Source organism: Ornithorhynchus anatinus, chromosome 4 (genome assembly GCF_004115215.2).
Source record: "Ornithorhynchus anatinus isolate Pmale09 chromosome 4, mOrnAna1.pri.v4, whole genome shotgun sequence".
NCBI classification, from domain to species: Eukaryota; Metazoa; Chordata; class Mammalia; order Monotremata; family Ornithorhynchidae; genus Ornithorhynchus; species Ornithorhynchus anatinus.
In genome coordinates, this window is record NC_041731.1 from 70,301,420 (window position 1) to 70,320,451 (window position 19,032).

A 19,032-nucleotide genomic window follows, 5' to 3' on the forward strand; every position below is an offset into this window, starting at 1 on the left:
GGCAGCCAAAGTAATAATAATAATAATAATGATGGTATTTAAATGCTTACTATGTGCCAAGCTCTGTTCTAAGCGCTGGGGTAGATACAAGGTAATTAGGTTGTCCCATGTGGGGCTCGCAGTCTTAATCTCCATTTTACAGATGAGGCAACTGAGGGACAGAGAAGTTAAGTGATTTGCCCAAAGTCACACAGCTGACAAGTGGCAGAGCCAGGATTAGTGGAAAGCCATGACCTCTGACTCCCAAACACAGACTCTTTACACTGTCATGCTGCTTCAGACAACTCTCTCAAGGAGTTTGGAGAGGAATGGGTAGGAGGCTGATGGGGTGATAACTGGAGGGGACCATGGGGTCGAGAGAGGTTTTTTTTGTAAGATCAGGGTTACATGGGCATGTTTGAAAGCAGTGGAGAAAGAGGCATTGGAAAGTGAGCAGCTGAAGTTGGAGATGAAGAAAAATTGTTCTGTGAAGACGGGAAGGGATGGGGTCAGAGGCACAGGTGGAGGGGATACATTTTGAGAGGAGGTGGGAGATCTCCTCTTGAGATACTGTTGGGAATGATGGGAAGAGTCAAAGAAGAGGCTGGAGGAAGAAGGGAAAGCTAACTTTTCTGATGTCACACAGTTCCCTTCCTACAGTCCTGCTGTTGGTCTAGTGGATAGAATAGGGCCCTGGGAATCAGGAGACATGAATTCTAGTCCCAGCAAGGCAGGTTGTGAATGTCTGCTGGGGCTAAGCTATCAGCAGTGAAGCTATCTGACAGAAGAACCTCCAGGAATGTTCTGTGAGGTGATGGGCCCGGCAGCAATCCTAAAACACTTAACTAATAGTAGCAGATATAAATAGAAGTGGCTACCACAGCCTACCACCTTATGGGGCTACTGCACTGCTTGGCACTCTGCTGAGGTCACTCAATCAGTCAATCAGTGGTATTGACCACTTACTGTGCACACAGCACTGTATTAAATGCTGGAGAAAATATAATACAATAGAATTGGTACACACATTCCCTGCTCACAAGGAGCTTATAGTCTCAGCTGTCAATAAGTCCTGCATATAAAAAAACCCTGTAATAAGAGGTTACTCCGTGCAAAGCACTGAACTAAGCACTGGGGTAGACAAAAGATAATTAGGCTGGATACAGTCCCTGTCCCACATGGAGTCCCTGTCCCACATGGAGCTCACAATCCAAGTAGGAGGAAGAACAGGTATTGACTCCCCATTTTACAGGTGAAGAAAATGAGGCATAGAGTAGTTAGGTGACTTGCCCAAGATCACACAGCAGACAAGAGAAGCAACATGGCCTAGTGGGCACAGCTTGGGCCTGGGGGTCAGAAGGACCTGGATTCTAATCCTGGCTCCATCACTTGTCTGTTGTGTGACTTTGGGCAAGTCACTTCACTTCTCTGTGCCTCACTTACTTCATCTGTAAAATGGAGATTAAGACTGTAAGCACCATGTGGGATATAAACTGTGTCCAACCTGATTAACTTGTATCTACTCCAGGGTCTGGCACATAGTAAGCACTTAAAAAATAAGATTAAAAAAAAATAATAATCAAGAAAAGGGCAGAGCTGGGATTAGAACTCAGGTTCTCTGACTCCCAGGTCAACACTCTTGCCACTAGGCTATGTTGCATCTCTGAAGACATAATAACAGCAGTAATAGCATTTAGTAAGTTACCACTTGGTATGGCATACTGTACGAAGCACTTGGGAAATATAGAATAAAGAATTGACAATCATATTTATTGAGCACTTACTGTGTGCAGAGCACTGTACTAAGTTCTTGGGAGAGTACAATATAATAGAGTTGCTAGACCTGTTCCCTGTCCACAATGAGCTTACAGTGTAGAGGGGTTTACAACATCAAAAATAATTACAACCCTGGATGAGCCACACTCCTGCCCACCTACTCACTTGTTGCATTCTGAGCCCCGGGGGAACACGGTGACAGCACAAAGCAGTCTCACTATAACAATCCATTCTTTCACACAGGTTCTTAGTCTTGAAGTCTCAGGACTGACTAGTTCACCTTATAATAATTGCACTACTTGTTAAGCACTTACTATGTTGTAAGCACTGTTCTAGGCGCTGGAGTAGAAACAATCAAGTTGGACATAATCCTTGTCCCACATGGGGCTCACAGTCTAAGTGGGATTAAATTCCTATTTTCAAATGGGGTAACTGAGGCACAGAGAAGGTCACACAGCAGACACGGGAAAGATCCTGGATTAGAACCCAGCTCCTCCGACTCCCAGACCTGTGCTCTTTACCACTGGGCCACACTGCTTCTCATTCAGACATGTCTAAGATAAACTGAATATTTAATCCTCATTATCAGTGTACCACTTCTTGTTATAGACTTGCTTCTTCCTCCTGTTTTCAATACTTGAAAACAATCTTTACCTCTGTTAGACATACTCTCCTCTTGTATTCTCCCAGGAGCTTAATGTTGTGTTTTCACTCAGAAGGCCTGAAGTAAATACAATTGTTTGATTTAGCCTGTCCATCATGCAAAGGGGTTCTTCAGTCAGAAATCTTCACCAGTGGCATAGCTCCAGCAGGCATTCCCCTATTTCTGGAAGTTTCCTGTTCCTACTGCAGTGAGGTATGGGGAAGACTTAAGGACCTATCTTTTTTCTTCTCAATAAGAAATGTAAATAGTCCAATTATTCCATAATTGTAAAACTGCAAATGCAGGATGGAAACAGCCTACAAAGTATTTACCCTTTGCTTTAAAGCAAAATGCAGGAAACGAAGGCACCATTCTTATTTCTCTAGAAAGCAGGAAGGATTATCAACGTTAGGAAAAGAATGGTCACAATGGGCAGGATATATACTTCGACAATAAGTGATGATTTATGTTTAGATTGGAAAATGCCAAAAAAGCTCCTTCAATAAAGTGGAATATATATTGGACTTTCATATTGCAAGGTCCAGGAATGTAAATTAATATTTTGCAAAGCAAATTGTTTTTCCAGCGAAGAGTTTTACGAAGAGTAGCCTTTCAAAGTGAAATTCAGCTGAAAGAGTGGTTACTACTTCTTCCTTATTCTCTTGAATCCCAGGATGGGGTGTGGGCTCACGAGGATGTGTACCTGTATGATTAAATGGTCCTTATTTCCCAGAAGTGTTCATAAAAACAGTTGCCAATAGATGGAAAGGGGAAGAAATGTTGACATTTGATTAACGTTAAGTGAATTCTCAAGAAAAGCCTTAAATCCCAATCTCAAGCTTCGAATCACTGACCTTGTTTGTCTTTTGAATTTGCATTAAAAGGCTGGAATTTACTTCTGTAAGGGAAAGGGGAACATACTTGCTAGGTCAGAGAGTTATTTTGGCTTCTTCCTCCCATCCCGATTTCCACCCATCATATTACTGTGGGTTTTGAGTCTCTCTTAAAGAGGTGTTTAGCAACCCAAAAGGAACAAACTAAAATTATCATTCCAATTCTTTTGAAGCAACCACAAAAACTACAAACAAAACAATAAAAAAAGACAAACACCCATTACTGCAACAAGCATCTATAGTAAGCAGTCCTAGCAAGTGAGTCTGTTAGCCTGATGGGATGATGATAATCCACTCACAAAAGGCTAGAAGACTTAGTAAAAAGGGGTGCTACACCGAGGAAGCTTACTCTGCCATTCTCTGTGGGAACCAGATGAGCAAACAATCAAAATAAAGCCTTTCAGCCCAGAGTTTCATATGCATTATAAAGAGACTTTGCAGAAAAGGCATAAGAAGTAAATAAGACCCACAGAGCTGAAGAAAGCTTCAAAGTAATATAAGAAAATACAAGAAGCCATGCCTGAAGGTAGATTGAGAAAACTTCACTTAATGAAAAAATTGTCTTTTCTTTTCAGAGAGCTTTTATAATCCTTCTAGGCATAATGGGGAATTATCACTCAGCAGGAGCTAGTTACTCTGGACAGTTACCTGGGAAACCAAGCATTTGGTAGGAACTCCAAAAAACCAGTCAGAAAGAATCAAAGAAAAATGTATCACATCTGCCGAATGTGGGAAACTGTGGGTATGGCAGATCAAAAAGCAAAACTGCTTTTCCTCTCTCTGACGCTGGCTTTCATTTTCTGGCCTTATCTCTTGTATACTTTAGTCACTTCTGTCTCTAGGTCTTTCTCAGTCCATCCACAGGGTCCCAGTTTACCATTCCTCAGAACTCTGGAAGGTGCTACCAAATGTTAGGAACCTCAAGCATCGTTCTCCTTCTCCCAGGACTCATAGTGGCTGCTGTAATAATCTTCTGGATGTGAACTTCAAAGCCACACTACAATCCAACTCTTTACTTTGGCCTCTTATTATCTTTCAATTCTCACACACAGGCTTTGCTAAATCCTGACAGTTATTTGTTTTGTTGGGTTTTTTTGCTTTTTTTTAATGGCGTTTCTCAAGCGTTTACTATGTCCCAGGCACTGTACTAAGTGCTGGGGTAGATACAAGCTAATCGGATTGGACACATTCCATAACCCAAATGGGCCTCAGAGACTTAATCCCCATTTTACAGATGAGGTAACTGAGGCACAAAGAAGTGAAATGACTTCCCCAAGGTTACACAGCAGATAAGTGGCAAAGCTTGGATTAGAACCCAGATCCTTTTCCTTCCCAGGCCTGTGCTCTATCCATTAGGCCACTCAGCAACTCTCCTTTCCAATCAAAAGGCCCTCCCCTCATTCTTGTCATCTCATGCATTATTGTATCAGTCTCCTCTCTGGTCTGCCCGTCTCCAACCTCTTCCCTCTTTCATCAATCAATCTTCGGTCTATATTACACTCCAAAGTCCAGTCATCTTTCTAAAATTTTGTTCTGGTCACCTCTCCTCCTCCAAAGCCTTCAATGCCTATTTCCTCCTGTCACACACACAAAAAAACCCTGATCACTGCCCTCGAAGCTCTCCCCACCAAATCTCTCCTCTTCCCTCTTCATCCCCGACTCTACAGTGTAAGCTCGTTGCTTGCAGGGAATGTGCTTGCCAACTCTGTTCTATTGTACTCTCCCAAGAGCTTAGTACAATTCTCTGCATGTAGAAGCATTCAGTAAATACCACTGATTGATTGACTCCCCAGCCTGCCTATTACACTCCACCTGAGAGAACCATCTCGTGCCCCCTTGCTTATGCCCTCAAGCACTGGACATTTTTGAGGAGGGATTGTTATTGGTTGAAAATAATTTGTTCAACTCAAAACTTCCATCCACTGTATGAATGCAAATGATATTGACTCTGTCCCCAATCACATTCATTTCATCCAAAGCTAGAAAGTAGGATTTACACTTAACATAGTCACTTGTTTACTGGAGATCCGATTTTTTAATGTTACTACTATAACTCACGATAAATGAAACAACCGAACACATTCAGATGAACACCGATTTTATCAAGCCCAATTAAATCAAATGCTCTCAAAAAGAACTAACCCTTTCAACTGAAGTAGGCTTTAGAAAATGTATCTATTGATTTTGCCACGTTTCACTTTTCAGATCTAGAATAATCATGATCTGCATCTTTCCTTGCTACTGATCATACCTGACTTACGAATTTGAGACCACCCAGTTTTTCTATGAGATTGTCCCCTTGCAAAATCCCACAATAAGGAAAATCACAAGATCCCTTATGTGTTTGATGCCATACACTTATGTACAATGGTTTCTTCCGACACTACAACACGGCATATCCGAATACTTGAGTAGTAGTTCCTAAAACCCTAGCAGTATTTAAGCCAAAATGCCAATTAATATTGCATTGCTCTGAAACTGACAGGATTTATACATACAGAAAACGTGGTAGATTCTTGTGAATATAAAAATCTCCCTTTTCCTGCTTCATATGAAGTAATCTGTATTATTCAACTTTGGTTTTCATTCCATTTAACTAAATTGAATGATTACTTAGCATTCTTGAAGATCAACAAAAATTTCAATGAATTTGTAAAATAAATTCCAATTTATATTTCCTCAGGCAGACCAACATGTGATTCACAGAAGTCATGATTAACTAACTAAACAACATGTTGGAACAGCTACTGCTGTTTGCATGTCCTTAATTCCTGAATTATTTTAAGATGAAAAGGTGATTTTTAAGAAATTTGTCCATTTCACAGGGAGTTGTCTATATTTCCACCTGTTTCAGGAAATTCAAAGTAACTCTAAAGTTAAATGTATCTCATGGTAATTTACATAATTTGTAACATTTCTCATGTATTGAAAATTCAAAAAAAACTCAAATTTTTTCAAGTCAATTTTAAACATTTATTGGTTTTTGATTTGTACACGTCCATTTGCACAGTCCAGATACACATGAAGGCAGAGTACAAAAATAATTCAAAATAAGCACATTGCAGCAGATGCATCCAAACTACTGATTTTTAGAAATGGCCAAATGAAGGACTGTAAAAGCAGATAAATCATAATTAGTATATTGGCGCAGAGTCCTGGCACCTCTAAATGAGATGGTGGGTTCTAGTTCCAAACTTGGTAAAGAAACCTACAGTTGAGATCCATTGAAACTAGTGTCACTCCAGAAACGTGAATTCTAGTTTAAGAAAGCCCACGTGATCCTTTTCCTATGGCTCAAGGAGAGATTTCAAAGAGCAGTAGGGTTGTTGTCATGAGTGGGTTGAGCAAGAAAGATGAAGCCAAAAGGGCAAACAGTGAAGACCCACAAAATCTGGTAGTTTCAACAATAGATCAATCAGTCATTTGTATTTATTCAGTGACTACTGTGTACAGGGCACTAAATTAGGCGCTTGGGAGAGTACAACAAAATATAACTGATACATTCCTAGACATATGTACGTACAACTGAGACTGGGCTTACCAAGAAAAACTGAATGTAATACCATATCAACTTCACCAGAGGTCCAATTATAGGGTACAACAGTGTATATTTGAAAACAGGCAAATCAAAGCAAAAATACTAGGATGAATTTAAGGTAAATCTATTTTAGATTAGTTCCAAGAGCATATGCTGCTACAAAACAGCTGATCTCAAACAAAAACAGATACTTTTTCCCTTTGGAGCTATAAGGAGAGCTTGGGCTCTGAAAGCGTAATAGAGTACAAACAAAAGCCACAGTCTTCCAGTTGACAATTCTGCTCTAGAATACATTCGTAAAGAAGTCTATCAAAAAATATCTGCATTTAGGCAAAATCTGCAAAATTTAAGCCTTGATTCTGAAATATGAAAAACAGGCTCAATGTTTCTTAATTTTGATTAATCTGGGACTGAAGAGAAAGAAAACTTGTTTAATGTTATCTGTGGTTGAGATTACTATGAGTAATTTTCTATGATTCTAGAAATCATTTATTCATATTAAATTTCAACACTCTAAACTCATTAAAAATACCTAATCTTGTACTCTAGTACAACTTATTATCAATCATACTTATTGAGCACTTACTGTGTGCAAAGCACTGTACTTTATGCAAAGCACTGTACTTTATGCAAGGGAGAGTATGTGCAACATAAGAGTTGGCAGATATTTTCCCTGACCACCAAGAACTTAGAGATAACGTGATCATTGTGTTTGTTCTTTACTATTCTGTACTGTGTTTCTTCCAGGAAGAACCACTGCCATTAGAAGCACCAATATCACATATTTTCCTCATCTTGTTCGTTTATTAAAAATGCAAACTTTGTGCTTTCAAATATTATAATTATGTGCTTACTATATGCAGAGCACTGTTCGAAGCAGTGAGAACATAACAGAATTGGTAGACACGTTCCCTGCCTAAAAATGAGGTTAACGTCTAGCCATCTTGGAGTATTGTGAAAATATTGACCCTGAAGGCTCATCAGCTCCAAGACTTGGCACTGAGAAGGCATTACTTCCATCCAGTGCAATATCCATTTGCTCTTTAGAAAACTGATATTTACATATCACTTTTCATGCTACTGATGTAGCTATATAAATTAGGCAGCGGATTCAGAAAATAAATTACAGTTCTAAGAAAAACAAATGGCGATATAAGGATCATTGCCAACTGGGAATATGTAAACACATCATTTGATTGGAGACAGGTGGGGTGCTACATTGATCACTTTTTAATGATATGCCTCTTATTGAAAACCAATCTGTTCAAATATACCTTAGGACACAACTAAACTAGTCATATTCGCTATGATGGTCTGTGGATTTGTGCTTTGCATTGCATCCTTCTTATAAAATTAGTGGGAAAAGCATCGTAACGTGGAATGGAGAATAGAGAAATAAATCCCCAGAATGATTATGCTATGGCTAATAGATCAGTCGTAGGGAAACAACATCTCTTAAGACTAGTCATTCTGGCATTTTTCAAGAACTGCAAACAATTTAAATGTTTCTCAACACCTCATGTGAAAAAGCTAATCTATGAGAAAATTTCATATGTACGTATGTACATAATTTTAAGCATCTTATCAATATGCATCTGCGTAGAATGATAATCTAATGAAAAATAAAAATGCCATTTCTTTTGTGAAGAAATTCTAAGTTCTAAATGCTACAATAGCTCTAGCATGCCTAACACTTAGCATAAGTAATTATGCTATTTGACCTGAATTGATATGTAGCATTCAAAAGCACATGATTCTGAGCAGTCAGAATGAAATGATTTTTTAAAGTTACATAAAACATTAAAAGGGAATTCAGAAAAGTTGCAAAGTATAAAGTCTGGTAACATAAGTGTTCTGACAAACACAAGCTCTTGGGTCTTTGGATGTTTATGTAGTAAAACCTCTTTTTTCTTTTGATCATACTATACTGCACAGATCATAGTAACTATACTACTGAACAAAACAGAACTTGATAAATAGTTTTATTTAAGGAACACTGAATGAATGATGCATCCTGCATGTGTAAAGGATCAAACTTTGTTATTTTAAAATTACTATTTTCCTTACATTTTTACATAAAACTAAATTTCTCCAGCAATGTAGAACTGACAATCAAGCTTAGAAGTTTAGCAGCCTTCACAGAGTCAAAATTGTGTGATTTAGTGACCCATCATTTGAAAAATACAACTTTGATGCATGACATTTTATTTTGGACAGCAGAATCAACAGTGGGCTTCAGGGATAACTTTCCCCCTATTTTTCAGACTACTTTCAATATGAGAGATGTGAACGTGTGAGGTTATTAATGTTCTGTATTTATCTTTATTAAAAAGAGGTTTTTTGTAGTGAGGACAAATAATCTCTCGTTTGTAGCTTGAAAGCCCAAAATAGGATCGTTGGTTTCCAGGCTTGCTACCTGCTGCTTAGCAACCTGTCCTATTTGGCGCCTCTCTTTTCTGTTATAGAGTACGGTGGACAGAGGAGTGGGTTGATAATAAATGAACACTCGATGTAGGCACTCACAAAGGGCAGCAAAGGAATAATTTGGAGCACAAGCAAAAAACTTCTTGTCTCTCTTTGACGCTTGGACGTAACCTGGAAAAGACAGGGGAAAGGGGAGACCATAATACAAAATGAAAATCCTGAAAAATATTTCAGACTTCTCGTACACTGAAAAATAGGTACAAAAATTCGGCACAAATCCTAAAGAGAAATATGCAGCTGAGCTTTTAGACTATTTACATTTATCACAGGTTCACATTCTTCCACTTTTCTATCCACCGAAAAATAAAACTCTTGCTATCAAAGTAGGGGAGATTCATTCACCTAAGTAAAACTGCAAATGGATGTTTAATACTGCAATGTTTTCAAATGTAGTTGCTTTAAATGGGACAAAGGTACATTTAGGGCTATGTGAGAGTATTTGTAAAACTAAATAACTGAACTATACCATATACAATTTAGTCTCAATTGAGATGTATTTGCACAGCCATATGAATCTGCAAGAATATATTTATTCAGTCTGTATTCAGTCTAGAAGACAGCAATAACATAATTTTGCTTTGCTAGCTTTCTTAGGAATTTCAGCATTGAAAGGTGAGAGCTCTGGGTGTACCTTGCTGCTTCTCAAATCCTGGGCAAGTAATGGCCCAGGACTCTGGCTGTTTGTTGAAGAGGTGGAAACAGTGCTTAGCAACAGAGTGTCTCAGCCATCCTATTCAAGAATGTATTATTCACCTATAAGGGGTGAGGTACTTCAACCATTCAAAACAGACTCCTGAAAAGAGCACATTTGGTGGGCTTTAATTTTAATGTTATAGCCAAACAGACAACTAGGAAAAAAGAGGAAAGCAGTCACCAAGTAAAGAAATATCAAAATACTGCAATGGTAGTTACTGCCATCACCCAAAACGAAGAACACTTCGTTACATGGCAACGGGCCACAGTGGAGTCACAGCCAGCACCGAGGAACTAGAGACTTTCTGGAGAAGAGACAAGTGAGGGATACATCTTCTTCTGCGGGGACTAGTCCTTCAGGGCAACACTGATTTGGCTTTGAATCTGTAATCATTCAGATCTAATACTCCAGCCCACAACACAATATACCAGGAGCCGACCCACATCTGCCTCTAAAACAAAAGGATTTTGTTATAACCACCTGAGACACTTTTCTCTGATGGAAGGGACTCAGAGAGAACGATTTTATTCATCTTGATAAAAGCATTAAAGAATAATTTAACACTGCTTATAAATGTCAGGAGAACAGCAATGCCAAATAATTGTAGTTTTTCTTAAGCACTTTTTAGAGAATTGTATTTACTAAGTGCTTACCCTGTGTTAAACACTGTACTATGCACTGAGTAGATACAAGATAATCAGAACACAGTCCCTGTCTTCATTCATTCATTCATTCAATAGTATTTATTGAGTGCTTACTATATGCAGAGCACTGTACTAAGCGCTTGGAATGAACAAGTCGGCAACAGATAGAGACAGTCCCTGCCCTTTGACAGGCTTACGGTCTAATCGGGGGAGACGGACAGACAAGAACAATGGCAATAAATAGAGTCAAGGGGAAGAACATCTCATAAAAACAATGGCAAATAAATAGAATCAGGGTGATGTACATCTCATTAAACAAAATAAACAAAATAAATAGGATGATGAAGATATATACAGTTGAGCGGATGAGTACAGTGCTGAGGGGGTGGGACGGGAGAGGGGGAGGAAGAGAGGGAAAGGGGGGAGAAGAGGGTTTAGCTGCGGAGAGCTGAAGGGGGAGGTAGAGGGAACAGAGGGAGAAAGGGGGAGCTCAGTCTGGGAAGGCGTCTTGGAGGAAGTGAGCTTTAAGTAGGGATTTGAAGAGGGGAAAAGAATTAGACTGACAGAGGTGAGAAGGGACGGCATTCCAGGACCGCAGGAGGACGTGGCCCAGGGGTCGACGGCAGAATAGGCGAGAACGGGGGACAGTGAGGAGGTGGGCGGCAGAGGAGCGGAGCGTGCGGGGTGGGCAGCGGAAAGAGAGATGGGAGGAGAGGTAGGAAGGGGCATGGTGATGGAGAGCCTTGAAGCCTAGAGTGAGGAGTTTTTGTTTGGAGTGGAGGTTGATAGGCAACCCTGTCTTAAAAGGGGCTCAGAGTCTAAGAGGGAGGAAGAACAGGTACTGAATCCCCACTTTAGAGATGCGGAAACCGAGGCACTCAGAATAATAATTACGGTATTTGTTAAATGCTTACTATGTACCAGGCACTGTATTAAGTGCTGGGGTGGATACAAGCAAATCAGGTTGGACACAGTCCCTGTCCCACATGGGGCTTACAGTCTCGATCCCCATTTTACAGATGAGGTAACTGAGGCACAGAGACATGAAATGACTTGGCCAACGTCACAGAGCAAAAACGTGGTTGAGGCAGAATTAGAACCCATGACCTTCTGACTCCCAGGCACCTGCTCTATCCACTACACCATGGTGCTTCTCTAAACTAAAGTCACATAGCAGGCAAGTGTTGGATAGAGTTGGGATTATAACCCAGGTCTTCTGACTTCCAGGCCCATGCTCTTTCCACAAGGCCACGCTGCTGCCGCTGCCTGTGACCTAGTGAAAAATGTCAGGAAAACACCAGAAAAGTTCTTGGACCACCTGGGATTAAAAACATATGCTTCCTGACAGAGGGGTGTCGGGAGGGAGGAAAGAAGGTACCAAACCTCATCTTACCAACACCATCTTTTGCCTCCCATACAAGCAATAGACATCATGAATGCCCCTAACTCTAGACAACGGCAGGTCCCAAATTATAACTGCCTGGTAGTGGGACCAAAAAGAAGTGCGAACATCAGCAGCCACACAAGATTCTGACTACTGAGCTGAGGTTCCCTGATACCCTCCATACTCAGGCTAATGATAATTATGGTATTTGTGAAGGGCTTAACAATACCAATATGACCAATGACCTGAAAAACAGCAGTCAAAACCTGACTGGATCAATGTTAAGTTTGACTAGCATGAAGACATCTGCAAATCTAGGCAGCTCTTAGAAGCTACAAGTCCCCACATGGGAAAGCAGCAGTGGACTTTTATTCACATTGCCACAGAAACTGAGAGAAGCAATGTGGCTTAATGGAAAGAGCCTGGGTTTAGGAGTCAGAGGTCATAGGTTCTAATCCCAGCTCTGCCACTTGCCAGCTGTGTGATTTTGGGCAAGTCACTTAACTTCTCTGTGCCTCAGTTACCTCATCTGTAAATGTGGGAGAGGAACTGGAAAAAAACTTAGACACCTGCATACCTGGACACTTAGACAAACAGGCTGGGACCACGGAGGGGTTCATGCATTCAGACAGACTTCCCAGGTTTGGGAGGGGAACCTAAGGACACACATACATACAAAATCACAAGGCAGGAAAGGAATCATGCAGACACCCACACCCCTAGAGTGGAGAGGGCATATGCAGACATACCCAGGGCCAGAGAGAAATCTAAGAAAAGGGATTGGAGTTTGGCAGGAGCCCATTTGCCACTTGAAGCTAGAGATGGGCATACCATGGAGTCTCATTCTATGTTAAGATCAGGGACAAGTGACAGAGCTATGGCTTGGAGTTCTTGCCCCCTTGTTGGGGTGAGCAGCCCAAAAAGCTAATGGAGTCACCCCCAACAGTCTTAACTCCATGGCCTTAGGGAAAGGCGGAGTAGTCTCCACTCCATTGAAATGGGGGTAGGTGTAGGTAAAGGGGAGAGAGAGTGTGTGTGTATGTGTGTGTTTTCCTGTGCCTTCCATGTTCTTCCTAACTTTGATTAAGTGTGGACAATTCTATTGCTAAAATGAAACCCTTCCCATTTTTAAGGGTCTTCTATGATACGCTTGCTTCTGCACTCATGCCCACTTTCGCTTTATTACAGGGTGCAGGCCCACTTAGTCTCCAATAAATATTCCCTTTTTATTGCTCATAGCACTCACTGAACTACACACTAATGCTGGCTGAACAAAATCCTGTCAGGGCCCTCTAGATAAACTGAACTGATCTTGAATAATTGGTATTAAGCTCCCATAGAGTTGTTTTCTAAAAAAAAAATTGAAATCGGCACAAGGTCTCCTTGAGGATTTTTAAGCAGAAGTCAAGAGGATGAAAGCTGCTCTGATAGATCCCAACCTGAGATTAAAGCAGCAGCAATATCTTGAGTCAGAATATAATGGCTTTTGTGGAGGGAGGAGGTGGTGTCTCTGAGGAATGGAGGGAAAATTGTCCATTTCACCTTAACACTTTTGGGAGTGGGGAAGGGGAATAAGTAGAGACCATGGAACTCAGTTCCCAAAAACTTTTGTTGAAAACTCATTTCTCCTTGAGCTGAAACTGTTAGCTGAAGGAAACGAAAGTAGAAACTCAAGAGTAACACTGGAGAATGATAAAGAATGTGGAGCAAGCACTAATCTAAAAGATTAAGGCTTCCATTTGGGTCCCAGCCTTGATCATTTAGAATTTGTATATTATTTTGTGTGAAGAGTCCCCAGCTTATCTCAGAGAAGAAGGTACAACTCGGGGAGGAGCCGACCTCTTTTGTACAATACAGCTTTCCATTGACTTAACACGAAGCTTCATTTACCAGGTCTCCAGGATAATGTCCCTAATGTTTGCCATCAAGTGACACCAAGGAAGGAGAAGAGAAGACACAAAAGGAAGACAGGAAGGTCAAGAAACAGAAGAGAAAGGAGGGGAGAGGAAAGAAAAGAATAGGTTGCAAAAATTATGCTTTTGTGAAATGATCCAAGGAGGGAAAGCGAAAAAGAAGACTCACTTCCTAATATTGTTCCAGGCATTCTAGCCCTCAAACAGGACAGCATAAGGGTCAGCCTTTTTGTGTACAGCTGAGCCTGAGCCCTTGCTCTTTGTCACACTCACATCCATAGGTGAATTTCACCATCAGTGGTGTCATTTTCGAGCTCAAAGAACAACTAGATTTATTGCTTGAAGTTTTGCTGTGAATAAATTCTTAGCCATTGATCTCTCACTTCCTAAACCTACCAGTTATTGAAATCATAGTGCACTGATTGGCTTCTGCTAGTTTGTTTTGGCAATTTTAGCTTTTTACATGCTAGCCTTGAATACTGAATGTAAGGTAAGGCTTAAAACTTCCAGGTGTGTGTGTGTGTTGCATGAATAGAGAAGCAGCGTGGCTCAGTGGAAAGAGCATGGGCTTTGGAGTCAGAAGTCATGGATTCGAATCTCAGCTCAGCCCCTTGTCAGCTGTGTGACTTTGGGCAAGTCACTTAACTTCTCGGTGCCTCAGTTACCTCATCTGTAAAATGGGGATTAAGACTGTGAGCCCCACGTGGGCCAACCTGATTCCCTTGTGTCTACCCCAGCGCTTAGAACAGTGCTCGGCACATAGTAAGCGCTTAACAAATACCAACATTATTATTATTATTAAAAATGGGGGTTTAAACTGTGAGCCCCATGTGGGACAATCTGATCACCCTGTATCCCCCCCAGCGCTTAGAACAGTGCTTTGCACGTAGTAAGCGCTTAACAAATACCACCATTATTACTATTATTATATTCTGCCACAGTAGCAAGAAAAGGCAGCAATGGCTCCCTCCTCATGATGGTCAAGGAGGAAATATGAGGAATTGCCAAGAACCTGTCAATGACTTTCTGACAAGTTCAGAATGTGAAAATGTCACCATTACAATCGAAGCCTAATGTTTGTCTCCCCTCTCTAGACTAAGCTCGCTGCAGGTAGGAAGTGGTTTACTAACTCTCTCAAGTGTTTAGTACAGTGCTCTGCACACTGTAAATGCTCAATACTATTGTTGATGACAATGAAAGCCTTGAAAAATTGCAAAGCACCCAGATTTAATGGCATATGTGTAAAAAATCTATACATAAGGAGGGTAAGTTACTGTATGGACACTGCCTTATCATATGAAGCACCTCTACTAACTGGACATCTGAAAACCTGCTTGCCAGCCGGAAAACTTTGTTGAACTGGTTCTTCCTCTCAATCAATCACATGTATTAAAATGCTGAGTGTGTGCAGAGCACTGTACTAAGCACTTGGGAGAGTACAGTATAACAGAGCTGGTAGACATGCTCCCTGCATACAACCAGACTCTCTAGACTGTAAGCTTGTTGTGGGCAGGGAACATGTATAGCCTAGAGGGGGAGAGACAGACATTAATAAATAAATTATGGCTATGTGCATAAGTGCTGTGGGGCTGAGGTGGGGATGGGAGGGAATAAAGGGAGCAAATCACGGATAACAGAGTGGGAGTGGGAGAAGAGAAATGTGGATTTAGTAAGGGAAAGCTGCTTGTAGGAGATGTGCTTTCACTAAGGTGTTGAAGGTAGGGATAATCAGATAGGAGGAAGGAGGGCATTCCAGGTCAGAGACAGGATGTGGGCAAGAAGTTGGCAGTGAGACTGATGATAATGAGGTACAGTGAGTAGGTTAGCATCAAAGGAACAAAGTATGTGGCCTGGGTTGTAGCAGGAAATCATGGAGGTAGGGTGGGAAGGGACAAGGTGATTGACTGCTTTAAAGCTGATGTTCTATTTGATTTGGTGGTGGAAGGGCAACCACTGGAGGTTCTTGAGAAATGGGGAAAACATGGACTGAATATTTTTGAAGATAAATGATCTGGGCAGAAGAGTGAAGTATGGACTGGAGTGGGGAGAGACAGGAGGCAGGAAGATCAGCAAAGAGGCTGATGTAATAATCAAGGCAGAATAAGATAAATGCTTTAACTTGGTACAGTTTGAATGGAGAAGGGTGGATTTTAGCAATGAAGAACTGAGGGGATTTAGTTACAGATTGAATATGGCCAACCTTCACGATAGGGTCCTGATCACTGGAGGTACTTTTTGAATAGCTGTGGTTTTGGTCATGTGATCTGAATTGGAAATTAAGCTGGATAATCACTTTTTAATGCACATATAAACAATCACACGGAGTTTCTCAGGAGTGGAAGTTGAGCAGCAAACATATGCAAATCTAAGGTCAGGATTGCTGTGATGGTGAGCTGGACCCTTTCCTTTGTTAACATTTTGGCTGTTGTGTACCTCATAAAATCAGGTGTCAATATCCAAGGCAAGCCAATACGGAAAAGAATTTTCTGTGTACTCAGCTTCCGCTTTGATAATTTTTGCAAAGATTAAGTCAAATCAAAGTGAACTCAAAATGTTCTCACTGCATCTTCGAACATAAAATGAATAACTAATTAGAAATATTTTCTTTTAATTGTGGCCAAATACAGTTTAACTTTTGCTTGGCTTTTAAACTCTTGACTAAATGCCTTAATTATAGTGCCTCTTTTCAGCACTCAAAATAACTAATGAATGCGTCATCACATTCATCATCTTAAGACAGTTATGTCAAGTTAGCTTTCAAGTAAGTAGTACCCGAGAAAATTTAGATACAAATTCTTCCCAGGGCACTGCCATACTCTTCATTCACATTCTTGCATCTTAGGATTTAATTAAAATGAGTAATAAAGCAAAATTATTTCACCTGGTTAAATAAATACTTTCACTTCTAGTCTCATTTATTCTTAAGTATAAAGAGATTATTCCTGATATTGGACCATTCACGAGTCAATGACAGGAAAACACAAACTGACCCAACTAGGAATGCCTAGTCACAAAAACAATGAGACTAAAATAAAATGAAATTGCAGTCACTCTTATTCTGTAGATAATGGAAAAAACTCCCTACCTAAAGCATTGAAAGTTGCAATGTGCTCCCACATGTCACCCTGCTGGCCGGAACGTGGCTGCCAGAGAAGGGCATCTACATCGTGACGCAAGCAGAAACAAGGCATTTCTTGGGGGTCGACTGAGACTGAAAAAAGATACTGGTTGCTTCCAAGATTCACCTAGAAAGAAAAAAAATATTTCAAGCTAGTAAATAACCCAATAAAGCAAAAAACAGAGCCCACATACTTACCACCACCACAAACCAACTTCCTAAGAAACAGCATTATTTTTGGAACTACAACGTTTATTTTGAGATTGCTTTTTATTGTCCAAAATATGCCCAGTTAGTTTTATCATACCAAAAAGTGAAAGACTTTTCGTAAATTTAACTAAGGCTAACCTAAATGGAATTCATCTAGGACTCAGACACTCCTCTCAAACACATGTAGTAACTTTTCTTTCTGCATATCATAAACTAGATTTTGAGAAAAATAAAAATTAACTGCTCCTCTTCTCCCAAAGCTATTAATATTAACAGAAACCTTAAAACACTTGGGAATCTAGGGTTTCTTTGGCAATGGTTTCCTCCAGTATCCTCTCCCGACTTCTGTGCCCACTTTTCTTAGCTCACTTTGTTTTGCCTTGATCACAGGCTTGAAGGTGCATCTGACTGTACAACTTTTTCTATCTCCATTCTCTATGATTCCCACCTGCAGATGGGTCTGCTTGTAACACAGGGACACATTTTATTTATAAGACTACGATGTGTCTACAATGGAAGATATGGTGCAGAATAACTCTCCAAGATTTTTTAAAGCCAAAAATTTTTCTTTAAAAATCCCATCAAGCCTCTACCAGAAGCTTGTACAGTGTGAAAAGTTTACACATGGATCCAAATGCATCCCAACTCAACCTGGCAGTCCCTTCTCCAAGCAGAACGTGGGATTTTCGGCCCATAATTTTTCCTGGAGCAAAAATGGGAGAAAGCTTATAATCTACTTTCCCATGCGCTCAGTACAGTCACGGCTGACTCCCAAATCTACCTCTCTAGCCCCAATCACTCTCCTCTGCTGCCTTGCATTTCTTTCTGCTTTTATGACATCTCTATTTGGATGACCTGCCAACACCTCAAGCTTAAAATGCCCTAAACAGAACTCCTTATCTTCTCAAGCAAACCTTGTTCTCCTGATCTTCCTTTCATTGGACACAACACCCCTATTCTCCCTGTCTCACAAGCCCGTGTCTATGGCATTATCTTCAACTCTTTAATCTGTCATGTTGGTGATTCTATCTTCACAACGTTTCTAGAATCCATCCTTTCCTCTCCATTCAAATTGCTACCATGCTGATCCAAGCATTCACCATATCCTGTCTTGACTACACCAGTCTCATCACTGACCTGATCAGTGACTGATCGCTGATCACTGACCTCATCATCTCCTGTCTCTCTCTCCGGTCCACACTTCACTCTGCTGCCTGGATCATTTTTCCAAAAAACCATTCAGTCCATATCTCCCCACTCCTCAAAAACCTCCAATCACTGCCCATCTACCTCTGTATTATTTATTCATATTAATGCCTGTCTCCCTTTCTAGACTGTAAACTCATTATGGACAGGGAACATATCTGCTCATTCTGTTAATCTGCATTCTCTCAAGTGCTTAGTTCAGAGCTCTGCACATAGTAAGTGCTCACTGAATACGACTAATTAATTGCATCAAACAGATTTTTGAGTGGCTTTAAAGCACTCAGTCGGCTCAGGCCCTCCTACCTTACCTTGCTGATTTCCAACTACGACCCAATCCAAACACTCCACTCCTCTAATACCAACTTATTCTCTGTACCTTGATCTCATCTTTCTCACCGCCGACCCCTTCCTGGCCAACGTCCTCCCAGAGCATGGAATTCCCTCTTCCTTCTTATCCAACAGTGTCTCACCACCTTCAAAACCCTCTTAACATCACATCTCCTCCAGGAGGACTTCCCTAAATCCTAATTTCCCCTTATTCCCACCCTCT

General features: G+C 40.7%; 1 protein-coding gene across 1 annotated transcript in view; it reads right to left on the bottom strand.

The window, feature by feature from the left end:
- Window positions 1-6,240: 6,240 nt before the first annotated feature.
- The window catches only part of NUDCD1 (NudC domain containing 1), a 75,811-nt gene continuing 63,019 nt past the window's right edge, over window positions 6,241-19,032 (bottom strand). The window contains exons 9-10 of the mRNA XM_029062390.2: window positions 17,034-17,193; window positions 6,241-9,424 (exon numbers count right to left, since the gene is read on the bottom strand). Coding sequence (XP_028918223.1) covers window positions 9,132-9,424; window positions 17,034-17,193 — 453 coding nt within the window. The 3' untranslated portion in view covers window positions 6,241-9,131. The remainder of the gene's footprint in view (window positions 9,425-17,033; window positions 17,194-19,032) is intronic.